This window comes from Felis catus, chromosome C1 (assembly GCF_018350175.1).
Source record: "Felis catus isolate Fca126 chromosome C1, F.catus_Fca126_mat1.0, whole genome shotgun sequence".
Classification (NCBI taxonomy): Eukaryota; Metazoa; Chordata; class Mammalia; order Carnivora; family Felidae; genus Felis; species Felis catus.
The window spans coordinates 99,190,977-99,210,146 of record NC_058375.1 but is presented as its reverse complement, the minus strand read 5'-3'; the positions used below and the strand labels follow the sequence as shown (position 1 = coordinate 99,210,146).

Below are 19,170 nucleotides of genomic sequence, written 5' to 3'. Positions count from 1 at the left end.
GCCCCTCCACTCTTGCGGGCGAGGCGCTGGGCGTCCTGCAGCTCAGGGACAGTCACCGTCTGCGGGGTGGCCTGGATTCGCATGGTGCAGTAAGAGAAAAGGGGCCCCTGGGAGCACGCAGTCAGCTCGGGGGGTCACAAGGGCCTCTCCGGCATCAGGTGAGCCGACGGGGCACCCCAAAAGCACAGGGCTCTGCAGGGGGCCTGTGGGCACTCTGGGCTGGTGGCATTGCCAGCTGCTGCAGGGTCTGCGGGAGAGGAGCCACGGGCGCCCCCTGCCGCTTCATAGTCAGACAGCACTGAGCACCAGGACAGACGCCTCTCCCCCACCGGGCCCCTGGACTTCCCCTCTGGGTGGAGGGTGAAGGGGGCACCCATGCCAGGCCCCCACTGCTCCTCCTCACTCCTTCAGGAGCCCATGTCCTGGTCATCAAGGCCACAAGTCACTGACGGTGGCCGCTGGACAGAGAGAGTCAAGGGCTGAGAACGTTCCTGATGTCCCTTAATTCACCATGTGGGCAAGGAAGAACTCCTTGGAAGGAGGCAGTAGAGAGGAGGGAAAGGCAGGAGGAGGGGGCCCGGCCGAGGGCTGTTATAAGTCCCGCAGCACAGGAGCCCAGAGCCCAGCGCCTTTGTCCCCTGGCCACCAAATGACCAAAGCCCTCAGGCTTGGGCAGGTGGCTTGCTCACTCAGTCTCTCAGGTCTGGGTTCGGTGCTCCGCCTACTTTTCTAATATCCCCTCTGGGCCCCGAAGAGGGAGGTGACATTTTACATGACATTCAAGAGTTGAGCATGATGTTGTGAAAGCGTTTTGTTCGTTCATAATGCCACCCTCACAGGACCACTGTTCCCTCCGTCTGTTGTATCGGGCCTTCAAAGGCTGGGTCCTGACAGAAGATTCATAGGTAACAAAGCCTGAGAACAGAAGATATAAGCTCACAAAGGAAAGTCACACAGCCAAAACATAATGACGTTTGAATGAGAGGAAATGAATGGCCTAGAGTCAGAGACGAAGGGAATGAGACAGAGACCTTCTGCCAAGAGCCCTACCATTTGTCCCCCATGCTTGGCAGGAAGAGAGGGGGGAGGCCCGGACCCCTTTCTGATGTGTTTTGTTTCCATGCAAAGTGTGTGCGTGTGCACGGCTGCGAGTGTGTCGCTCGCGGAGTGCACAAAATGCCTGCGTTGGGTTGGATCCTGGCTGAGCCGGCTGCGTCCCGGCAAGCGCCAGCTACAAGTACGCGTCAGTGTTCCCCTCGCGGTGGCCGGGGAGGCCCGGATGCGGCGCCGCCCCCCCCCCCCCCCCCCCCCCCCCCCCCCCCCCCCCCCCCCGCGCCGCAGCATGAGTGTGCACCCGCATTCTGCTGCGTCACACCGGGCTCTGCACCGGGAGAGGAGCCAGGCCCTTCCTGGAAGGAAGGCATCCGAAGCCCAGAGGCAACTTCTCTTTCCCTAGAGGCGGGGATGGGATTCCTCAGCCCTTCCGAATGTTACTTCACCGCGGGGACAGCCTGGCCTGAGCATCGGAAGTCGTGGGTTCAAGTTCAGGCCCTGCCTTGAAGTGAAGCACACCGTGGGGCGAATTCATGTATTCATCCCTTCATCTAAGTATCCGTTCAACAAACGTTCGCCGAGCACGTGCTATGCCCCAGGCACCGTTCTAGGTGCAGAAGCTGCAGCAGTGAACCAAACAACTCTCCGCCCACGGGAAGTGTACATTCCAGTGAGAACAGGCAACCTGCCACGCGGAGAGGAAAGCGGGCTGGGGGCGCAGAGCGAAGGGGTGCGATCTGTTAGACTGGTCGGGGCCGAGGCGGCTCTGTCAACTGTGGGCCAAGGGATTTCTGAACAGAGGGGTGAGCTGGGACAAGGCATGGGACAGGAGCGAGCTTGGGTTTGAAACAAGGCAAGGACGGTGGCGTCCTGTGGCCGGAATGGGGTGGAGGCGCGAGGTGGTGGGCGAGGCGGGAGAGAAGGGTGGGGGGGCAGGCCGCGTGGGCCGTGTGGGCTGCAATGGGAGTTTTGAGTTTTTCTGGGAGGGACCGGAAGCTCCTGGAAGGGTTGGAGCAGGGAGACGTGCTACGACTTGCATGTCAAAGAGACGGCTGGCTCTTGGGCGGGGAAGACTTTGGTGGCCTGCGGCAGGGCGGGTGGCAAAAGCAGGTGCAAGGAAACCAGTGAGGAAGTCCGTGTAGAGGCGTGGGGACGCATGTGGTGGGCTGAAGGTGCGGGGTGATGGAGAGGCTCCGGGACGACGCGTGGGTTTGTGGCTGAAGCAAATGGTTGGACAAGGACTCTATTTACTGAGTGGGGACAGGCTGGAGAAGGGAAATCAAGGGTTCCGTTGGGGACACTGTAAATCTGAGCAAATCATTTTCTGTCCTCTCTTCTAGCCTCTCCTTCTCACCTATACAACAAAGGGTCGTATAGGCCACCAGCTGGTCACCAGGCTCTCCTCCATGATGATTAGGGCTACCTTCTTTAATTCTTCCACATTCCCATGTCTTTTAAACCTGAAAATATATTCTGAATTCAGAGAAAAGAAGCAACAAGAGAGAGGAAGAGAGAGGGGGGAAAAGGAGAGAAAGAAAGACCACAAAAGCAGGTCCCCGTATCCGACAAGGGCCCTGCCCATGCTGATATCCTGACAACCATGGCAGTGGGACCAGGGTGGAGGGCGAGGGGGGTGAGAGAGCACAGGCCACAGATGAGGGAGAATCACCAAAAATGTGTGGCCAGAGTCTGATTTGGGTTTGCAATTCCTACATCACTTAGGTTTGCACTTTAGAAGCTTCATGGCTTCTGAGGAACAGATTTTAGACTTTCACTTACAAATGCCTCAAAGTTTGTGAGCTGAGCCCAACAGGTCAACCTGTCCGAACCCTCAGTTGCCCCATTCTACCATCTCTTCAAGTGAGAAAACTCTACGATTCTGCCGCTTTGAAGGAGAGAGAAAAAAAATTCCTGTAAAAGTCCAGGAAGCTTGAGACTTGAATAGGTCGTTTCTGAAGGAGTTCTGCAAATACTTCTACACAGTACATTACTTATTGGGCATTTGCCATGTGCCCAGGGTTGTAGACACAACCTTGAAAATAGGGATGAAATCTCTTTCTCACAGAGACTCCACTCTGGTGGGAGATGATAGATGATAGATGATAGATAGATAGATAGATAGATAGATAGATAGATAGAATATATAGACAGACCGATAGAAAAAAGGAAGGAAAGAATGTCCAGGTGGTGTTTAGTGCCATGGAGAAACTTAAAGCAGAACAGGAAGTTGAACATATCAAGACAGGGGTGAGGAGGGAGTAGGGACCAGTGATAACTAGTTTGTATAAGAAGGGTTAGGGAAGGGGGTGCCTGGGTGGCTCAGTTGATTGCATGTCTAACTCTAGATTTCAGCTCAGGTCATGATCCCAGGGTCATGGTATTGAGCCCTGCATGGGGCTCTGCACTGAACCTACAGCCTGCTTGGGATTCTCTCTCCCTCTGCCTCTTTTCTCCCCAGCTTGCATTTGCACCCGCACATGTGTGCGTACTTTCTCTTAAAACAAAACAACAAAACAAAACAAAACAAGAAAGGTTAGGGAAGGTCTTCAGAAGACACAACAAGCAAAAGTCCTGAGGCGGAGTCATGCTTGGAATGTTCTAGAAGAGCAAGGTGTGACTGGAGGTGGGAGTGAGAAAGGAAAGGGGTAGGAGGTAGGTTCAGGGAGCTCGGGGGTTGCAGGTGGTTTGGGCCTCTGGATTTTAGGATGAGTGGGATGGGACGTGACTGGAGGATTGTGAGTGGAGGAGTGACGTGACTTGAAAACTGGAGGGGACTTGGTGAGTGGTGCACGGAGACCAGAAATCCCTAGGGCATCAGACACCATGTCAAGATATCTGAAGCTGTAGGGCAATCAGGCATATTTGTTCCACCAAATGCCTAAACCAAAATCATCGGGCCCAAATGAGCAGCCTGTACCAATGTTGCTGGAGGGTTCATTCACTTGTATCCTGAAAGGTTGTTGTTGTCCGTTGTGTGCCGCACACTGGGGACACAATGGAATAAAAGACACTCTGTGTGTGGGGGGGAGGGGGGACAAACAGGCTAGAATCCAAATCCAGGGTCACGGTAGCAGATAATGTGGGAAGGGGGGTGATAGGAGCCAAGACCCTGGAGTCCTCAGTGAGAGAATAAAGGTAGTGGCTAACTTTCACCTGAGCCCATAGAATTAGTCTATATAGACAAATAGCCTTGGTAACCATTAAAAAGACAGAGAGATAGTACATGAACCTTACAAACTAGTAAGGAGTGGGAAAGAAATAGAATAAAAAAAAAGAGAAAAAAAGCCCTTAATTTTTAAAAAGGCAAGATGCTGGGGCAAAAGACAGAAAAGGTTTGGAAAATGGGTCACATGCAAAGCACAAGAGTAGCAATCAATCTAAATGTATTAGTCGAGTCAAAGGCCTCCATTTGTTTTTAGAAACTCAGCCATTTACAAGAGACAGTTACCAACAATGTAAAGATACAAATGGGTGGAAAGCTAACTGATGGAAAATGATATGCGAGGGCAACTAAGGTGGTGTTCCAACATTAACATCAGACAAAAGCAATGTTTACGCAAATGTTTACGACAGTTCAAAAAAAAAAGTCACCTCATAATGATAACATCTTCAGTTGACTGGGAAGACATAAACTCTAACCCTGTATGACCCTAATAATATAGTCTGAAAGCATATCGAGAACCAGTTGTCGATGCTTTAAGGAGAAATCGAAAAATCCACGCTCGTAATGGGAGATTTTAAAACAACTCTCTCAGGAAATGTTGGAAAACGCAGCCCAAAAGAAATCTGAAATAGATACAAACTTTAAGCAGCACACCATCTAACTGACATTCCTTACACCTTGCATCCGAACTCGCACAACCCCTTGTATGCACTGACCACTGGAGACGCTCAGAGCAAAAAAGCTGGCCTCCGTGAGTATCCACGGAGTGAGGCCTTCAGACCCGTCTCTTGGACTCTGGTGCAATCTATTTATAAATCAGTAATGAAAACATAACTAGGAAACCCAATATGTTTGCAAATAATACTTTTTAAAACATCTAAGTACCTCATGGGTCAGCGAGGAAATCGCAGTAGCAATCAGAAAATAAACAGAACTAAAAGAAGATGAAAATGCAATTTATTAACACCTGTGGAATTCTGCTGAAAGGGTATTAAAAGGAAATTTGTATGCTTAGAAAAGAAGACACGCTGAGGAGTTCTGAGCTAAGCATTTAAGAAGTTAAAAAAAATAATAACATTAGAGTAAGCCTGGAGGAAGTAGAGGGAAAGAAAGCTATGAGCAGAAATTAACGAAAAACATACAAAGATGAACAGAACACACAATTACTCGAGAAGTCTCATCAAGAAAGAATACAAATATATCAGAGTTTAAATAGATAATTAAGTATGATGAACAATTATTTTGCCAGTAAATCTGAACACTTAGGTGAAATGGGAGAATTCTTAGTAAAATGTAAATTAACAGGAAGCTCAGGAAGAAGCAGAAAATCTGAATATCATTTACTCCTAAAAGGAAAATTAATAGCTTTAAATCTTCTGACAAGGAAAACACAAGGCCCAGCCAGCTTTTTAGGTGAGTTTTACTAAAGTTCCAAGCAAAGAGATCATCCCAGTTTCATGAGAATTGACTGGGAAAAGAGAGAGAGTGTTTTCTAACTCTGGTGAAAAAAGGCACAGCGGTAAAATTTTAGAGGACATCATAGGAGCATATCTCCATGACGTTAAAAAACAGGAAGGGGGCGCCTGGGTGGCGCAGTCGGTTAGGCGTCCGACTTCAGCCAGGTCACGATCTCACGGTCTGTGAGTTCGAGCCCCGCGTCAGGCTCTGGGCTGATGGCTCGGAGCCTGGAGCCTGTTTCCGATTCTGTGTCTCCCTCTCTCTCTGCCCCTCCCCCGTTCATGCTCTGTCTCTCTCTGTCCCAAAAATAAATAAATGTTGAAAAAAAATTAAAAAAAAAAAAAAAACAGGAAGGATTTCTTACACAAGACACAAAATGCGTGCCATTCTAATGGAGAAAGTCACTGAAAGTTCACCGACATGAACATGGAGAATTTAGATTGGTGCTATCACTTCAGAAAATATGTTGACATTACCTCACAAATTTAAACGTGTGTGTGTGTGTGTGTGTGTGTGTGTATTCTTTGAACTTGAGAATTCACTCTTATGTATACACCCTTAAGAGACCTGAGTGTATTCAGGGACGCCTGGGTGGCTTGGTTGGTGAAGCATCCGACTTCAGCTCAGGTCACGATCTCACGGTTGGTGAGTTCGAGCCCTGTGTCGTGCTCTGTGCTGACAGCTCGGAGCCTGGAGCCTGCTTCGGATTCTGTGTCTCCCTCTCTCTCTGCCCCTCCCCTGCTTATGTTCTGTCTCTCTCTCTCAAAAATAAAAAAAAAAATTTTTTTTTTAGAAAGGCCTGAGTGCATTAGAAGTCACATACGAGAATGTGTATAAAAGCAGTTCCAATCACCAAAGCTAGAAACAACCCGATGTGCACCTACAGTAACGTAGATACGTACAGTGGGCAGGGGTTCGCCGTGGAATATTCCATGATGGTGGGAAGGAACACACCTCTGCCACCCACGCCCACATGGAAGAGGCTCAGAGGCACGCTGTGGACAAAAGCCAATCCCAGAAGACTTCGCATGGGATGATTCCACTGACATAAGACTCGAAAACAGGCAGAACTGAAATACGTGCAGGTGCACGCACGTCGTATTTTGTGGGCTCTAAAATCAACCTTTTCACATTTTAATCTCTCTAAAACAATGGGGATGCACGGGGCCCCTGGGGGGCTCAGTCTGTCAAGTGTCGACTCTTAATTTCGGCTCAGGTCATGATCTCGTGGTTCCTGGGTCTGAGCCCCGCATCTGGCTCTGTGCTGACAGCACAGAGCCTGCTTGGGATTCTCTCTCTTCCTCCCTCTCAAAATAAACATTTTTTTTTTTTAAAGAAATGAGGACGCATCTGATAGTCAGTGGTGATTTGCAATTATTTGCAATTATGAAAGCACCTTTTCTTTCTGGGACGTGAAATCATGATTCACCTCACAACTGTCAGGGGCTTAGGTTCAATGAAATATGACAGGGAGTCAAACTCTAAAGAAAAACAGCTGAATGGCTCACATAAAATCAGGGAGAGAGGGGGCTAGGGAACAGAACGGGCACCTAGGATTCTAAAGTACCAGCCAAGTGCTATTCTTCACCTAGGTAGTATATTGGCATCTGTTTTATTATTATTCTTTAGATACTTTCAACTCCCACCTGTGTGATATCTTTCAAAGAAAGAAAGAAAGAAAGGGAGGAAGGAAGGAAGAGAGGAAGGAAGAGGGGAAGGAAGGGAGGGAGGGAGGGAGGGAGGGAGGAAGGAAGGTGTGAAGAGGAAGCTGGGCAGTGAAGAGAGGCTAAGAGGGGGAATGACAGGTGTAAGAGGAAGAGCACGCTACGCACAATAAATGGAAAGCTGTCCCCGAGAAGGCAGGTTGGCATCGCTCCACCGCACGTGGAGAAATCCTCAGACACTTCCTCCGCTCAGCAAGAGGGACAAAGGAAAAGATGGGTTTATGGAACTCGTGGTGGGATGCCACGCACGTTGTCCCCGTGATGGTTTGTCATTTCTTGATGAAGGATGTCTCTATGGGGCAGGGGGAGCTATCAAGAAAGGCAGCGGTGGAGGCACGGCCCTGGGGAGTAGCTGTCCAAGACTCCAAGCGCTTATTCGACAGCGACGGCGCACCAGATTACTAAACGAGCTTTTGACGTGCTTTATTCTGTTTATTCCCCTCATCAAGGCAGTGAGGCACATACTCTGTCATTGTGCTTGTACTGCCTTCCCAGGGTGGCCGTACCAGAATACCACAGGCTGCATTAGCTGAAACAACAGGAAATGATTTTCTCACGGTTCTGGAGAATGGAAACCCAAGATCAAGGTGCTGGCGACATTGTCTTCTCCAGAGGCTCCGCTCCTTGGCTCGCGGGTGGCCTTTCCTCCCTTGTGCCCCTGCCCAAGTGCCTCTTCCTCTTCTTACAGGAACATCGGTCCTAATGGCCCAGGGCCCACCCAAATGGCCTCATTTTAACTTGATCACCTCTTTTAAAAATTTTAATGTTTATTTATTTTTGAGAGAGACAGAGACAGAGACAGAGTGGGAGCAGGGGAGGGCAGAGAGAGAGAGAGAGAGACAACAGTCTTCACACTGTCAGCACCAAATCTGATGTGGGGGTAGAACTTGTGAACCGTGAGATGGTGACCTGAGCCGAAATCGGACGTTCAACCGACTGAGCCACCCAGGCGCCCCTTGACCACCTCTTTAAAGGCCCCACCTCCAAATACAGACATATTCTGAGGCACTGGGGGTGAGAGCTTCCGTACGTGAATTTTATGCGTGTGGGGGGTGGACACAATCCAGCCCATAACCACGCCCATAAAAAAATGGAGATACAGAGAAGGGTGAACAACTTATTAAGGGCAGTTGTGTGCCAGCGAGATACAAGGGCAAGCAGGTCACTTAAATGGCTGAATACCAACCACTGCAGTATAAAACAGTCCTGTGGCCAGAGAGGACATGAAAGGAAAAATCTTTTGGAGAATAAAAACAAACAAACAAACAAACAAACAAACAAACCTTGACCAGAATAATATCAGACTTATCAGTATGTATATATCAGCATATCAGAATATCAGTAATATCAGACTTCTCAGAGCTAGGCGCTCTGTGCCTACGAACAGAAAGGAGGGACGACTCTCTCCCAGGCTCCCTTTGAAAGTCTGTCCCTTTGAAAGCCTGAGCCTTAAGCAGAAGGACTGTGATGGCTGGCCACCCTCTCCCAGAAGCCAGATTTAAGTCCCGGGCTGAGGAGGGTGCCACCTACTGGGCTCTGAGGGGTATGTGCGGGAAAGAGGCTCTTCCCAAATGCGGTCCTCTACTGTCCTCTGCTGCCCAGCAGAGGAACAGTCGGGAGTCCGCAGATAGCCCTGCTTCCTAGGAAGACCACAGACAGATACGGGGAGGTGGGAAGAGCCTACTGGATCAGACTGTGGAGTATGTCAGTCCCACTCCTCTCCACGTGCACATTTCCAATCAGTGGTCCAGCCAACTTCCACTTCTTGGCATTATACAGCTCGCTTAAAACTTGCTTCACTTGTTTTCATCATTAAAAAAAAAAAAAAGTTATTATCTGCCACCTTCTCAGAAATGATGTGTCCCAAGGCCCAAGAGTATGGGTCTTTGAATGCAAGTTCTGATGACTTAACAAAACATTGGCTTGCTCATTATTTCACATTTTCAAAAATTATCAACTCATCATATCTTTGAAAGGATTTTTTTTTTTCCCCAACAGTTTAAAATCATGATTTCCTATGTGGATAGCCCAGGGAACCCACCATTTGGTTAGAGTATTTTTGTAAAAAGATTTCACTTTCCAATGTGACTTTAAAAAAAAAACAACTCAGTTGTTCATGCTTTTAGAAATTTCAGTGGGGGAAATGTTCTGAGTAATAAAGGATTCCCTTGAGTTGGAAAGCATAAATAAGTACCAGAAGAAAGCATCGACCTCCCCAAGCATTCTTTGTGCCACATGGGATGTGTGGCCCCGTGGACCTCAGTGAAATTCAAAATGGGTGGGCTTACTGGCCTTCAATGCCTCAACTCTTGTGTGGGACCCTACGCCCCCTTTATACAGTCACTGGACTGGTCATTTAAAATCCAAGTCATAAATAAATAAACAAAATGCAAATCATATCACCATACCCTACTGCTCTGGGAAAGGCCAACTGTCATGCCTTTGATTTTAGAATACAATACAGATTCCTTGCCAGCTTTACAAGGTTCAGTGATCTGACCCATTCCAGCCCCTCCAAGCCTGCCCCTGTCCCCCCCCCCCCCCCCCCCCCCCCCCCGCTTCCCTTCCCCTTCAGCTGTTTGCATTTTCATCCTTCGAGGAGCTCTCTGTGGCTCTATTTCAATATCCTGTTTGTTTCCTTCAGGGCACTTGCTACCATTTGTAATAATCTGTTTATTTATCTGTTGTGCACTTCCTGTCTTTGACATTAGGTGCCGTCCCCCAACGGGTATATCCTTTGTCCATTTGGCTCCTCGCTCTACTCCCAGTGCCTAATGAGCATGTATCTACCCATGAATGAGTGAGCGAATGAGATGAGCAAAGGCAGGTATTGAGAGGTGGGTGACATCAAGCCATTTCTTGGAGGTCATCATCCTGGGCCCATTCCAAGAATACAAAACATCGGGCACAAGACAAGGGGAATGGCCGGAGCAGGCTGGCAAGCAGGGCTGAACTTTCACCTCTGGCCGACACTGGCCATCAAAACCACCCTCTCCCCTCTTAGAGAACACGAGGGAAGCAGCTAGAACCACACGACCCAAAGGACGGTTCAGGAGAACTGAGGGCAGGAAGGCCAGGGCAGGCGTGCCCACCGATCAGACACAATCACCCCGTCAGCGGTGTTGGTGCTGATCCAGCAGGCAAACACTGGTTACCAACCAATGACTAACACTTTGTGTTGACCCAGTGCCCTCCTCTAGTAAGGGCACGAGCATAGTCCCGCAGGCTCAGAAAGGTACATTCACAGCTGCATTTGCAAGTGGAAAGGTAATGAGCCCACGGTCAGTGGGCTGGAGCACCAGTCCTGGGCCGCAGGCCGACGCCTGGCCCCCCAGGGGTTCCTGTCTCCATCCTCCCCGGCAGACACTCAGAGCCCAAGCGAGGAGAACACATCCAGTGCTGTCATCAACTCGGAATCGATGGCTTGGCGAAGCCTGATGACAGCTTGTCCCCGAGAGAGGTAGCTCGTGAGGGCTGAAATGCTTGCTTGGCTCTAGGGAAGCTGAGATTGGACATCTTGGGGTACAGTGTTCCCCCCTTAAGTGCTAGTGGGTCAATGTCATCTCCTGTGCCACACGTTGCTTCTGTCCTGAGCAGGATCCTTCAGGGAATGAGGTCGAGCCAGGATAAGGTGTCCAAGAGCCTCCCAGGCAGGGGCAGCGTCAGGGCAGGCCGATCTGGGGGTTCTTCAGGAAGAGAGCCAGCTTCTGGGCCACGGTGTCCAGTTCGCCCGAGCTGGCATGCTGGAGCAGGTTGCTCTTGCGCACGAAATAGTGCTTCAGAAAGTGCTGGCTCACACACTTGTGCAGCTTCCTCACCAGGCGCAGGAACGCTTTGCTGAACACCTGCCACTCCTTCGGGTGGGGGTATTTCTCACAAGTCCAAAAGAGCACCGTCTACGGAAGGAAGAGGTGGTGTCAGACATCGTTCCGGGCAATGGAGGAGAAAGTCTTCGGAAATGGTACCGGGCTCACGCGGCCGTGGAAGGAGGGAGAAGGGAGTCACCCGGGACAAGTTGGTTCCGCCATGATTTCACGATCCCCACCCTCCGGTGGGTTCTCGGCCTTGCCCTGCAGGTCTCCTGCGCCTCTTTGATCATTGTTTCTCTCGCCACTGGTATCCCCAGTTACCACCACTCTCCTTAGATCTGCAATTTCCCCACTCCTGGCGGATGCCTTTGTCTACTACTTTACAAGGAAGATGGAAACCCTCATGGCAGCAAAACAGTCCGCCTACATGCGCATCTTCCTCTCTCGCTCTCTGCTTTGACCACCCCCCTGGCCAGGGGAACCCCCAAACAGGGCTTGGGATCTCTCCTTCTGGGAGCTGTCTGCGACTGACTTCCCTCTTTCCTGCCCTTGTCCTTCCGCTGCTGGCTCTTGACATTATTCTAAACTCTCCTCCCCCACTCCTTGCCCCAGGGCCACGTCTGCCTCCTAACCCCTCACATCTCGGCAAGTGAAGGCTTCTCAAAAGAATCCTCTCAATTATCTGTCGTCATTTCCTCTCCGCTGACTGCCATCTCGATCCACTGCAGTATGGATTTTTCCGCCATCGGTCCTCAGGGCCCGTGGTCTCCATGTTGCTAAGTCCAAGTCCAACAGGCCTTGCCCAGCAGAATGGGGTTCTCTCACTGGGGCTTCTCAATGGGGTTCTCTCTCACTGGGTTGCCAAGCTTCTGGGCTCTCTGGGTTTCTCCAGGCACCACAGCTACCCCTTGGCACGCTTATCTGCTTTCTCTACTTCCCAGTGATGGAGTTTTGGAGGCCCCGTTCCATACCCTCTTTTTCTCTTGGTCTCTTTTCCTTCCTTCCTCAGCAGCTAGAATCCCCACCAAACAAATAGAGGTCACTCACAATTTCTCTTCCCAGGCCAGACTTCTCTGACCTCCTCTCCTGGTATCTCTTGGGAATCTGAAAGTTATCGCCACCAACATGTCCCAGCCGGACTCACGACCCTTCTCCCCACAAACCTGGTGTGTTTCCAGACTTCCTTATCCAGCCAGTCAGGCAAGACTCAACCCGGGAGTCACCCCTCCCTCACCACCCTCATCAAGTTCTGCCAGTGCCTCCAAAGTGTTTCTCTCATCTACCGTGTATGTTCATCTCCACTGTTTTCTTCCTCTCCCATCTCACCTGGGCCTCTGCCCCTATTCTTGTCCGCAGTCTGTCACCACCACGCTGCGGCCAACGTGATCTTTTTGAGTATAAATCTATGTTTCTTCGTGTCTGAAATACTTTAGGGCCGCCTGGGTGGCTCAGTTGGTTAAGTGTGTAACTCTCGATTCAGGCTCAGGTCATGACCTCATGGTTCAGGAGTTCGAGCCCCCACATCAGGCTCTGCATGGACAGTGTGAGGCCTGCTTGGGATTCTCTCTGCCTCTCCCCTGCTTGCATGCACATGCACTCTCTCTCTCTCTCCCCCTCGCAATAAATAAACAACAACAAAAAAGAAACACTTTAAAGACTTCCCACCATCGGTCAATGAAAAGCCACAATCCTTAACATGGTTTGATTTGCGAGGTTTGCTCCCTACCTTCCTTTCCAGCCTCATCTTACCCTCGTCCTCCCTTGTTCTCTCCTTCCAGCCCCACTGGCCCCCCTCTTCCACCACAGGGTGACTTCTTTCATATCTGACTTCTGTGTGGAGCACACTTCCTTCCCCAGTATGTCCGGGAAACTCACCTGTCAGATCAAATTTCCCTACACGATACCATTAAACACTCTCTTCGTCCCGCACTTCCCATAAGCACCAGTGATCACAGGAGTAGCCGTCTCTGTATTCATTAATGTGATTCCCTGCTAGATTGTAAACTCCATCAAAGACGAGAGCGATACCTATTTTAATTGCTGTTACATCACCAGCACCCAGCAGAGGAGCTGGCCCATGGGAGGCAGTCAATAAACGCTTATTGACTAAGTGAAATAAGCAATGTTATGATTTAGATGTTGAGTGTTTTTAAAATACAGCCTTGACTAAGAAAGCAAAGAGCAGTTTTGGGTTCACGGCAAGACACTGAGTGTGTTTTGATTTAGAGCACATCGTGCAAAGTAAACGAGTCGGAGAGGATATCATGCTAGTCAAGATAACCTAGATACAGAATAGTTTGGGGCACCTGGGCGGCTCAGCCGATTAAGCATCCGACTTTGGCTCAGGGCATCATCTCGCGGTTCATGAGTTTGAGCCCCACATCGGGCTCTGTGCTGACAGCTCAGAGCCTGGAGCCTGCTTCGGATTCTGTGTCTCCTTCTCTCGCTCTCTCTCTGCCCCTCCCCAGCTTGCAACTCTGTCTCTCTCTCTCTCAAAAATAAAGAAACATTAAAAAAAAAAGATAACCTAGATACAAAAAAGTGTTTTCATGCCTCTTGTAGTTAAGCATTTATCTCCCTAAACAAACCAAAACAGTTAAGCCTCTTATAATCAAGCCCTGTGCCTTGAGTGGGTTTTAGGAGCAAATAAGCCAAAGAAGGATAAGCTCTTGTTCACCTGGACTTGCTCGGGAAAGAGCCACTTTGGGGAGGAGGTGAGAAACTCATCAGACAGTTAGGCTGGAGGTGGGGTGACAGTAAGTGGCACGACCTTCCTGATGCTGTTTTGCAACCAGTCTCTTCTGTTTTCCCCAGGCTGAAGGCTTGGCAACGATCCCGCCCACTCAAGCCATCATCTGGATGGTGTCTAACCGCACACTGTCACCAGCCACGCCCATCCCAATGTCTAAATGTGAGGGCATCCTGCCCTTGGGCCACAGTGGGAGACTAGAAGAACAGGCGGTTAGGACTGTTTTTGCCCTTCCTGCCCTTCTCAACAAATAACCCCCCTTTACAATGCCCGTTCTTGAGAGGGCACAATCCTGTGCCTTGGAGGTGAGCTTGGGAGAACTGAAACAGAGCACCTTTAAGGAGTTGCCCTAAAATCCTCTAGTGACTGAGAAGCCACCGGAATAAAAGTAAATCTTCGCATGTAATGCAGTTTTGACCGCAGTCAAGGCCCGGGAGGCCCGTGGTGGCCCTATTCAATCTCGTCTAAATTATTCATGTCACTTAATGTGTTTCCATCCATCTTAATTGTGAGGCAATGAAGTCAGTGGTTAAGATTAGGAGCTTCAATAGGAGATAGAATGGAGTTTGCGGCTCAGCTCTGGCTCTTGCTAGTGTGGCCTGTAGAAAGGCCAGGAGGAAAGAAGCTAAACCAGCAGAATGAACTAGACTACCTTCGGGAAGCAGATGTCCTCCATCCAGGAGAACAGGTGAGTGTTTTTAGGGGAATGTGCTCGGTGTTGAGAATGTTGAGATTCCAGAGAGAGGCACAGCTATGTGCAAATGAGATATTCACAGATTCTTGGGCAGGTCAAGAGGGACAGGTTATTAGGGAAGATACGAAAGCCAAGCAAAGACTACTGATTTCGTGGCAGGTGGGGGGGAGCTCAATAGAATGTGAAGGCATTCATTCATTCGCCCAACAAGTATTTACTGAGCAACTACTAGGTACACCACATTGGGAGAGATCCTAAGGGCTCGTTAGTAGTTGCCCTTAAATACCTTACATTGGAGCTGGGGTCAGAAGCTCTGACCCCAACACAGGGGCAGAAGATGGAGGTCCACTGAATGCCAAGGGTCACAGCAGGAGCGTGCAAGGAAGACACACACACACACAGGACCTGTGCTCACCTTGTCGAAGGGCAGGGAGAATGGACAAAGCTCCCGGACAGACGCTAGCTAGGCTCGGGCTGTGCTGTCTCTAAGTCTGCCTTCTCCCAACCTCAGTGTGCCACACAGCCTGTTCCATGAACGTCCAGTTCACGGTGTATGGTTGGAAATTTGCAAAAGAGGAGCTGAGAGTGTGAAAGTCACCTCCCCAGGGGGACCCCCCCCCCAGCCCCGATCTCGCAGCCCAGGTCAGGCTCTGCTGCTCTTAGCCCTCACGGAATGATGCTCGTGTCCTCTCTGGTGCTCCCCGTGCTGTGTGAGGCCACATGCACCTGGAGGACCATCTGACAAATGTCTGTTTGCCCCGCTAAACCATAAGCTCCATGGGAGCAGGAACCACTTCTGTGTTTGCTCATCTTGTGCTTGTGGAGCACACAGCAGGTGCTGGGGCAGGTGTGGCCTATAGTAACCTCAATAAACATTTGCTGGGTGAGCGAGGAAGGGCATTCATGAATGTTGGGTTTGGGGGCGAGGGGAGGCAGGTGCCGTAGGGTTTAGGGAAACCCCTGCCGGCTGATTTGGAACCTGGCAGTTCGGGTCTGTGGCAATGCTCACATGGCAACCTCACCATTTCCCGGATCCCCCTCTGTGCGGCGGGCATCGGAGCACCGGTGGCCGCACCTGTGGGGACTGAGGGAGTCCTCACACCAGGGAAACCTTGAATCCATCTGAGGTTCAAGCAATTTGCAAGACTTCATCAGACCGTGGGTTTCTCAAAGGCGGAGGCTTTGAGTAAATCAATGCTGAACCCCAGCCAAGTTTCTGGCGCATCGCGCTGGTTTGTTGCGTGAAATAAGTTGAGGGGAGAGATGGGGAGAGATGGGGAGAGATGGAGAGAGAAGAAAATCTGGAAAGGGCAAAAATCAAGAAAAGGAAAGAGGGCAAGAAGGGGAGGGCAGGGAGGAGGTGGAGGCCATTCAGCCTGGGCAGGGCTGCGGCGGGCACACATACAGCCCGGGTTTACACATCTCGGTAGTGAGCAGTAACTTTGGGATGGCAACTATGGACACTAGGGTCTTCTCCTGAATTCGTCGCGTGCACACACACACACACACACACCTGTCGTGAGTGGCTCCGGCCGGGCCCTGCAGGGCATACAGAGAGGACCCGCCCAAATTCGTGCGTGCCCACTCACCTGCAGATGGTGGGACGTGACGACAGGCCTCCTTCCCGGACACCAGACATCCTCCTTCATCTGCCTCAGGGCCTGGAAGCACTTCCTGCGGCAGCCCCCGTCCTCATCCAGCTGGTTTAGCAGCACCTGCTCAGCCTGCAGGAAACTCTGCTGCCAGTGATAATTTGAACAGGCCAACAAGGCAAACCCAAACGACTGGGGAGAGAGAAAACCATCAGGAAAATGAGAAGGACGGTGCTCGCCGCAGCAGAAAGCCCTCTCTGAAGCCATCCGCTACTCTGGGGGTGGGGGGGGGGCTGCCAGCAGGCAGGCTCTACCTCCTACGTGGGGGACGCGGAAGGAGCCTCGGGACAAGCCCCCTTCCCGGAGCGCAGTGAATGGCAGAGGCTGTGCCCACTTTCAACTGGTTCTCCACCTTAAGCCCGAACCAGAATCACCTGCGGAGCTTCTTACACCACAGGTTGCAGGGCCCTGCCCAGCAGGCCTCAGTCGGTAGGTCCGGGGCGGGCCCAGGAATCTGCATTCCTAGCAGGCTCTCAGATTCTGCGACCCACACCTGGAGCACCGCTGATCCCGTGACGCCTCATGTTTCCTTCCAGAGCTGGTTCACAGTCAGTGATGCTGTGGGCGGCTAAGCTGTGAGCCCCCGGCTCCCCGATACCTTGATACACTCCACTCGTTGTCGGGAAGGCCAGCGCTTCAGACAGGGAGGCCAGCGAGCTTTCTCGGGCCAGACGGTAGGGATCTCCACCGTGGGGACCAGCTCTAGCTCCACCTGACATGTGGAGGTTTCCACGGCAACCCAAACTGCGGAGAGCTGCGTCAGCATGCTGACCTTACCTGGTGGGAAATGACAACGAGGCGATGAGATGAGAAAGCCTGGCTCATTCCAAGAAGGAATTTGGGGGCGGCGGCTCTGACCCCCTGATCGCAACTGGTGGGGCAACTTTCAAGCGTCAGGAGCCTTCCAAGGGTGGGGTGTTTATGTCAACACTAGACAATTAGCTGAGTAAATATCGATAGAAACGTTGCTAGAAAATCTCATTGTTAGTGAGTGTTTCTTTGTCCTTCCTCCCCCACCCCCAAGGTTTTTGTGGTACCTTTTCTTTTAAATTAATAGATTCTTGAGGCGCCTGGGTGGCTCAGTCGGTTAAACGTCCGACTTCAGCTCAGGTCATGATCTCACAGTCTGTGAGTTCGAGCCCTGCATCGGGCTCTGTGGTGACAGATTGGAGCCTGGAACCTGCTTCGGATTCTATGTCTCCCTCTCTCTCTCTGCCTCTCCCCTGCTTGCACTCTGTCTCTCTCTCTCTCTCTCTCTCTCTCTCAAAAATAAAATAAAAAGTTAATAAATTCTTTTCAGAAGGCTCAACTAAAGAAAAGAGACACAGAAGACAAAGAAAAGACACAGTATTTGCTGGTAAAAATGAAATCCAACCATTCTTCCATGCCCCCTCCGTTTCATCCAGATGTCCTGACCTTGCTGAGGACAGCCTCCAGTCCCCTTACTCCTTGACCTGCCTCTGGTGGGGTTCGGCTGAACCCACCTCTCACCTGACTCCCAGTCTCTCAGACAGCATGGCTTTGTACCCCCATCATTAAGCCAGTCTAGCCTCAGGTGTATTTGTCATCCTGAGCCCTTGTAATTATAAAATACTTCAAAGTGTTCATAGCCATTGGCTTAAATGGTCGAAGGAGTGGAAACAGGCCCCCACTGCCTCTTCCAACCAGGCAGAGAGAGGGAGAGAAAAAAAAAAAAAGGCATCTGGTAGCCTCTTCCAGCTCCTATAGGAGGACTCACTGCTAATCCGTTCTCCCTTCTTTCAAAAGATACGCAGTGGTTTTGTTTGTCTGTCTGCCCTCATTACAGATAAGGATGAGCGGTCTTGAATCGGGATCTATTATTGTTCTCTTCTTCGCTCAGAGAGGAAAATGGAACTCCCTCACTAATTGTGTCAGGCTGTTCAAAAGGATCACGTCCCTCTCCTTGGCTGGGGTGTGATAAAGAGCTTATTGTCTGCATATCATCAGAGCTGCCCAGACAGGAACACGGCGACGTCTGGCACCTTGGCATCATTTACTGAAAGCATCTCATCAGCCTGCCCCGGTTTGAATCTCTCACTTGCCCTTGCACTGTTGCAGAGGTAAGTAAGAGGTTAGCGCATGCTGGGCCAGCCTGCCTCGCCCACACCCTGCTCCTGCCTGGCTCTGCTTCCTTGCAGTATGACCCCATCTCTCTCAACCTCAGTGTTCTCATCTGTCAAACAGGTAGGAAATTCACTCTTACTCTACAGGTTTGCTAGGCGCATCGCATTTTCCATGAAAGCATCCTACACGTGGTGAAAATCCATTAAACGTGTGCCAATTCCATTAGGGAACCTTCCAGAATGGTTCTGTGTAGACAAGCAAAGGCACATTCAGATCCGTCTCTTTCTCCACACGTGGGAGTGCACATTGTTCGGCACTGTGGTTTCTCCCTTCATTATCCAGCACAAGGATTTTTCACAGCTCTGTGCGCACACACACGAATGTACCCCACTCTTTTAAAGGCTGCGCGGTGGCCCAAGAGGCAGAGGTAGCACAATTTATTTTGTCAATTGTCCCTTGTAATTGACATTATTTCTAGTTACTTACTATTACAAAGCCCATGGCAGTGAATACCCTTGTACATATTTCTCTTTCAAAAAAATTGTTTTAATGTTTATTTTTGAGAGAGAGACAGAGACACAGTGTGAGTGGGGGAGGGGGCAGAGGGGGAGGGTACACAGAATCTGAAGCAGGCTCCAGTCTCTGAGCTGTCTGCACAGAGCCTGACACGGGGCTCGAACTCACAGACTGTGAGATCATGACCTGAGCCAAAGTCGGACGCTTAACCGACTGAGCCACCCAGGCGTCCTTCTCTTTTATGTGTAGGAATGTATTTCTAGAACC

At 50.5% G+C, this 19,170-nt stretch overlaps 1 protein-coding gene across 18 annotated transcripts in view; it reads right to left on the bottom strand.

Moving 5' to 3' along the window:
* The window catches only part of MAB21L3 (mab-21 like 3), a 137,247-nt gene that overhangs the window by 56,092 nt on the left and 61,985 nt on the right, over positions 1-19,170 (bottom strand). For 14 of the 18 annotated variants that reach the window (XM_045033323.1, XM_045033324.1, XM_045033325.1 and 11 more), the window contains 2 exons: positions 16,901-17,079; positions 16,240-16,434 (listed from right to left, as the gene is read on the bottom strand). In XM_045033323.1, the coding sequence (XP_044889258.1) occupies positions 16,240-16,434; positions 16,901-17,079 (374 nt within the window). Of the gene's footprint in view, positions 1-2,280; positions 2,514-7,805; positions 8,147-10,056; positions 11,295-16,239; positions 16,435-16,900; positions 17,080-19,170 lie in introns of those variants that run through there. The other 4 variants (XM_019837685.2, XM_019837680.2, XM_019837684.2 and 1 more) reach the window with 4 other exon arrangements.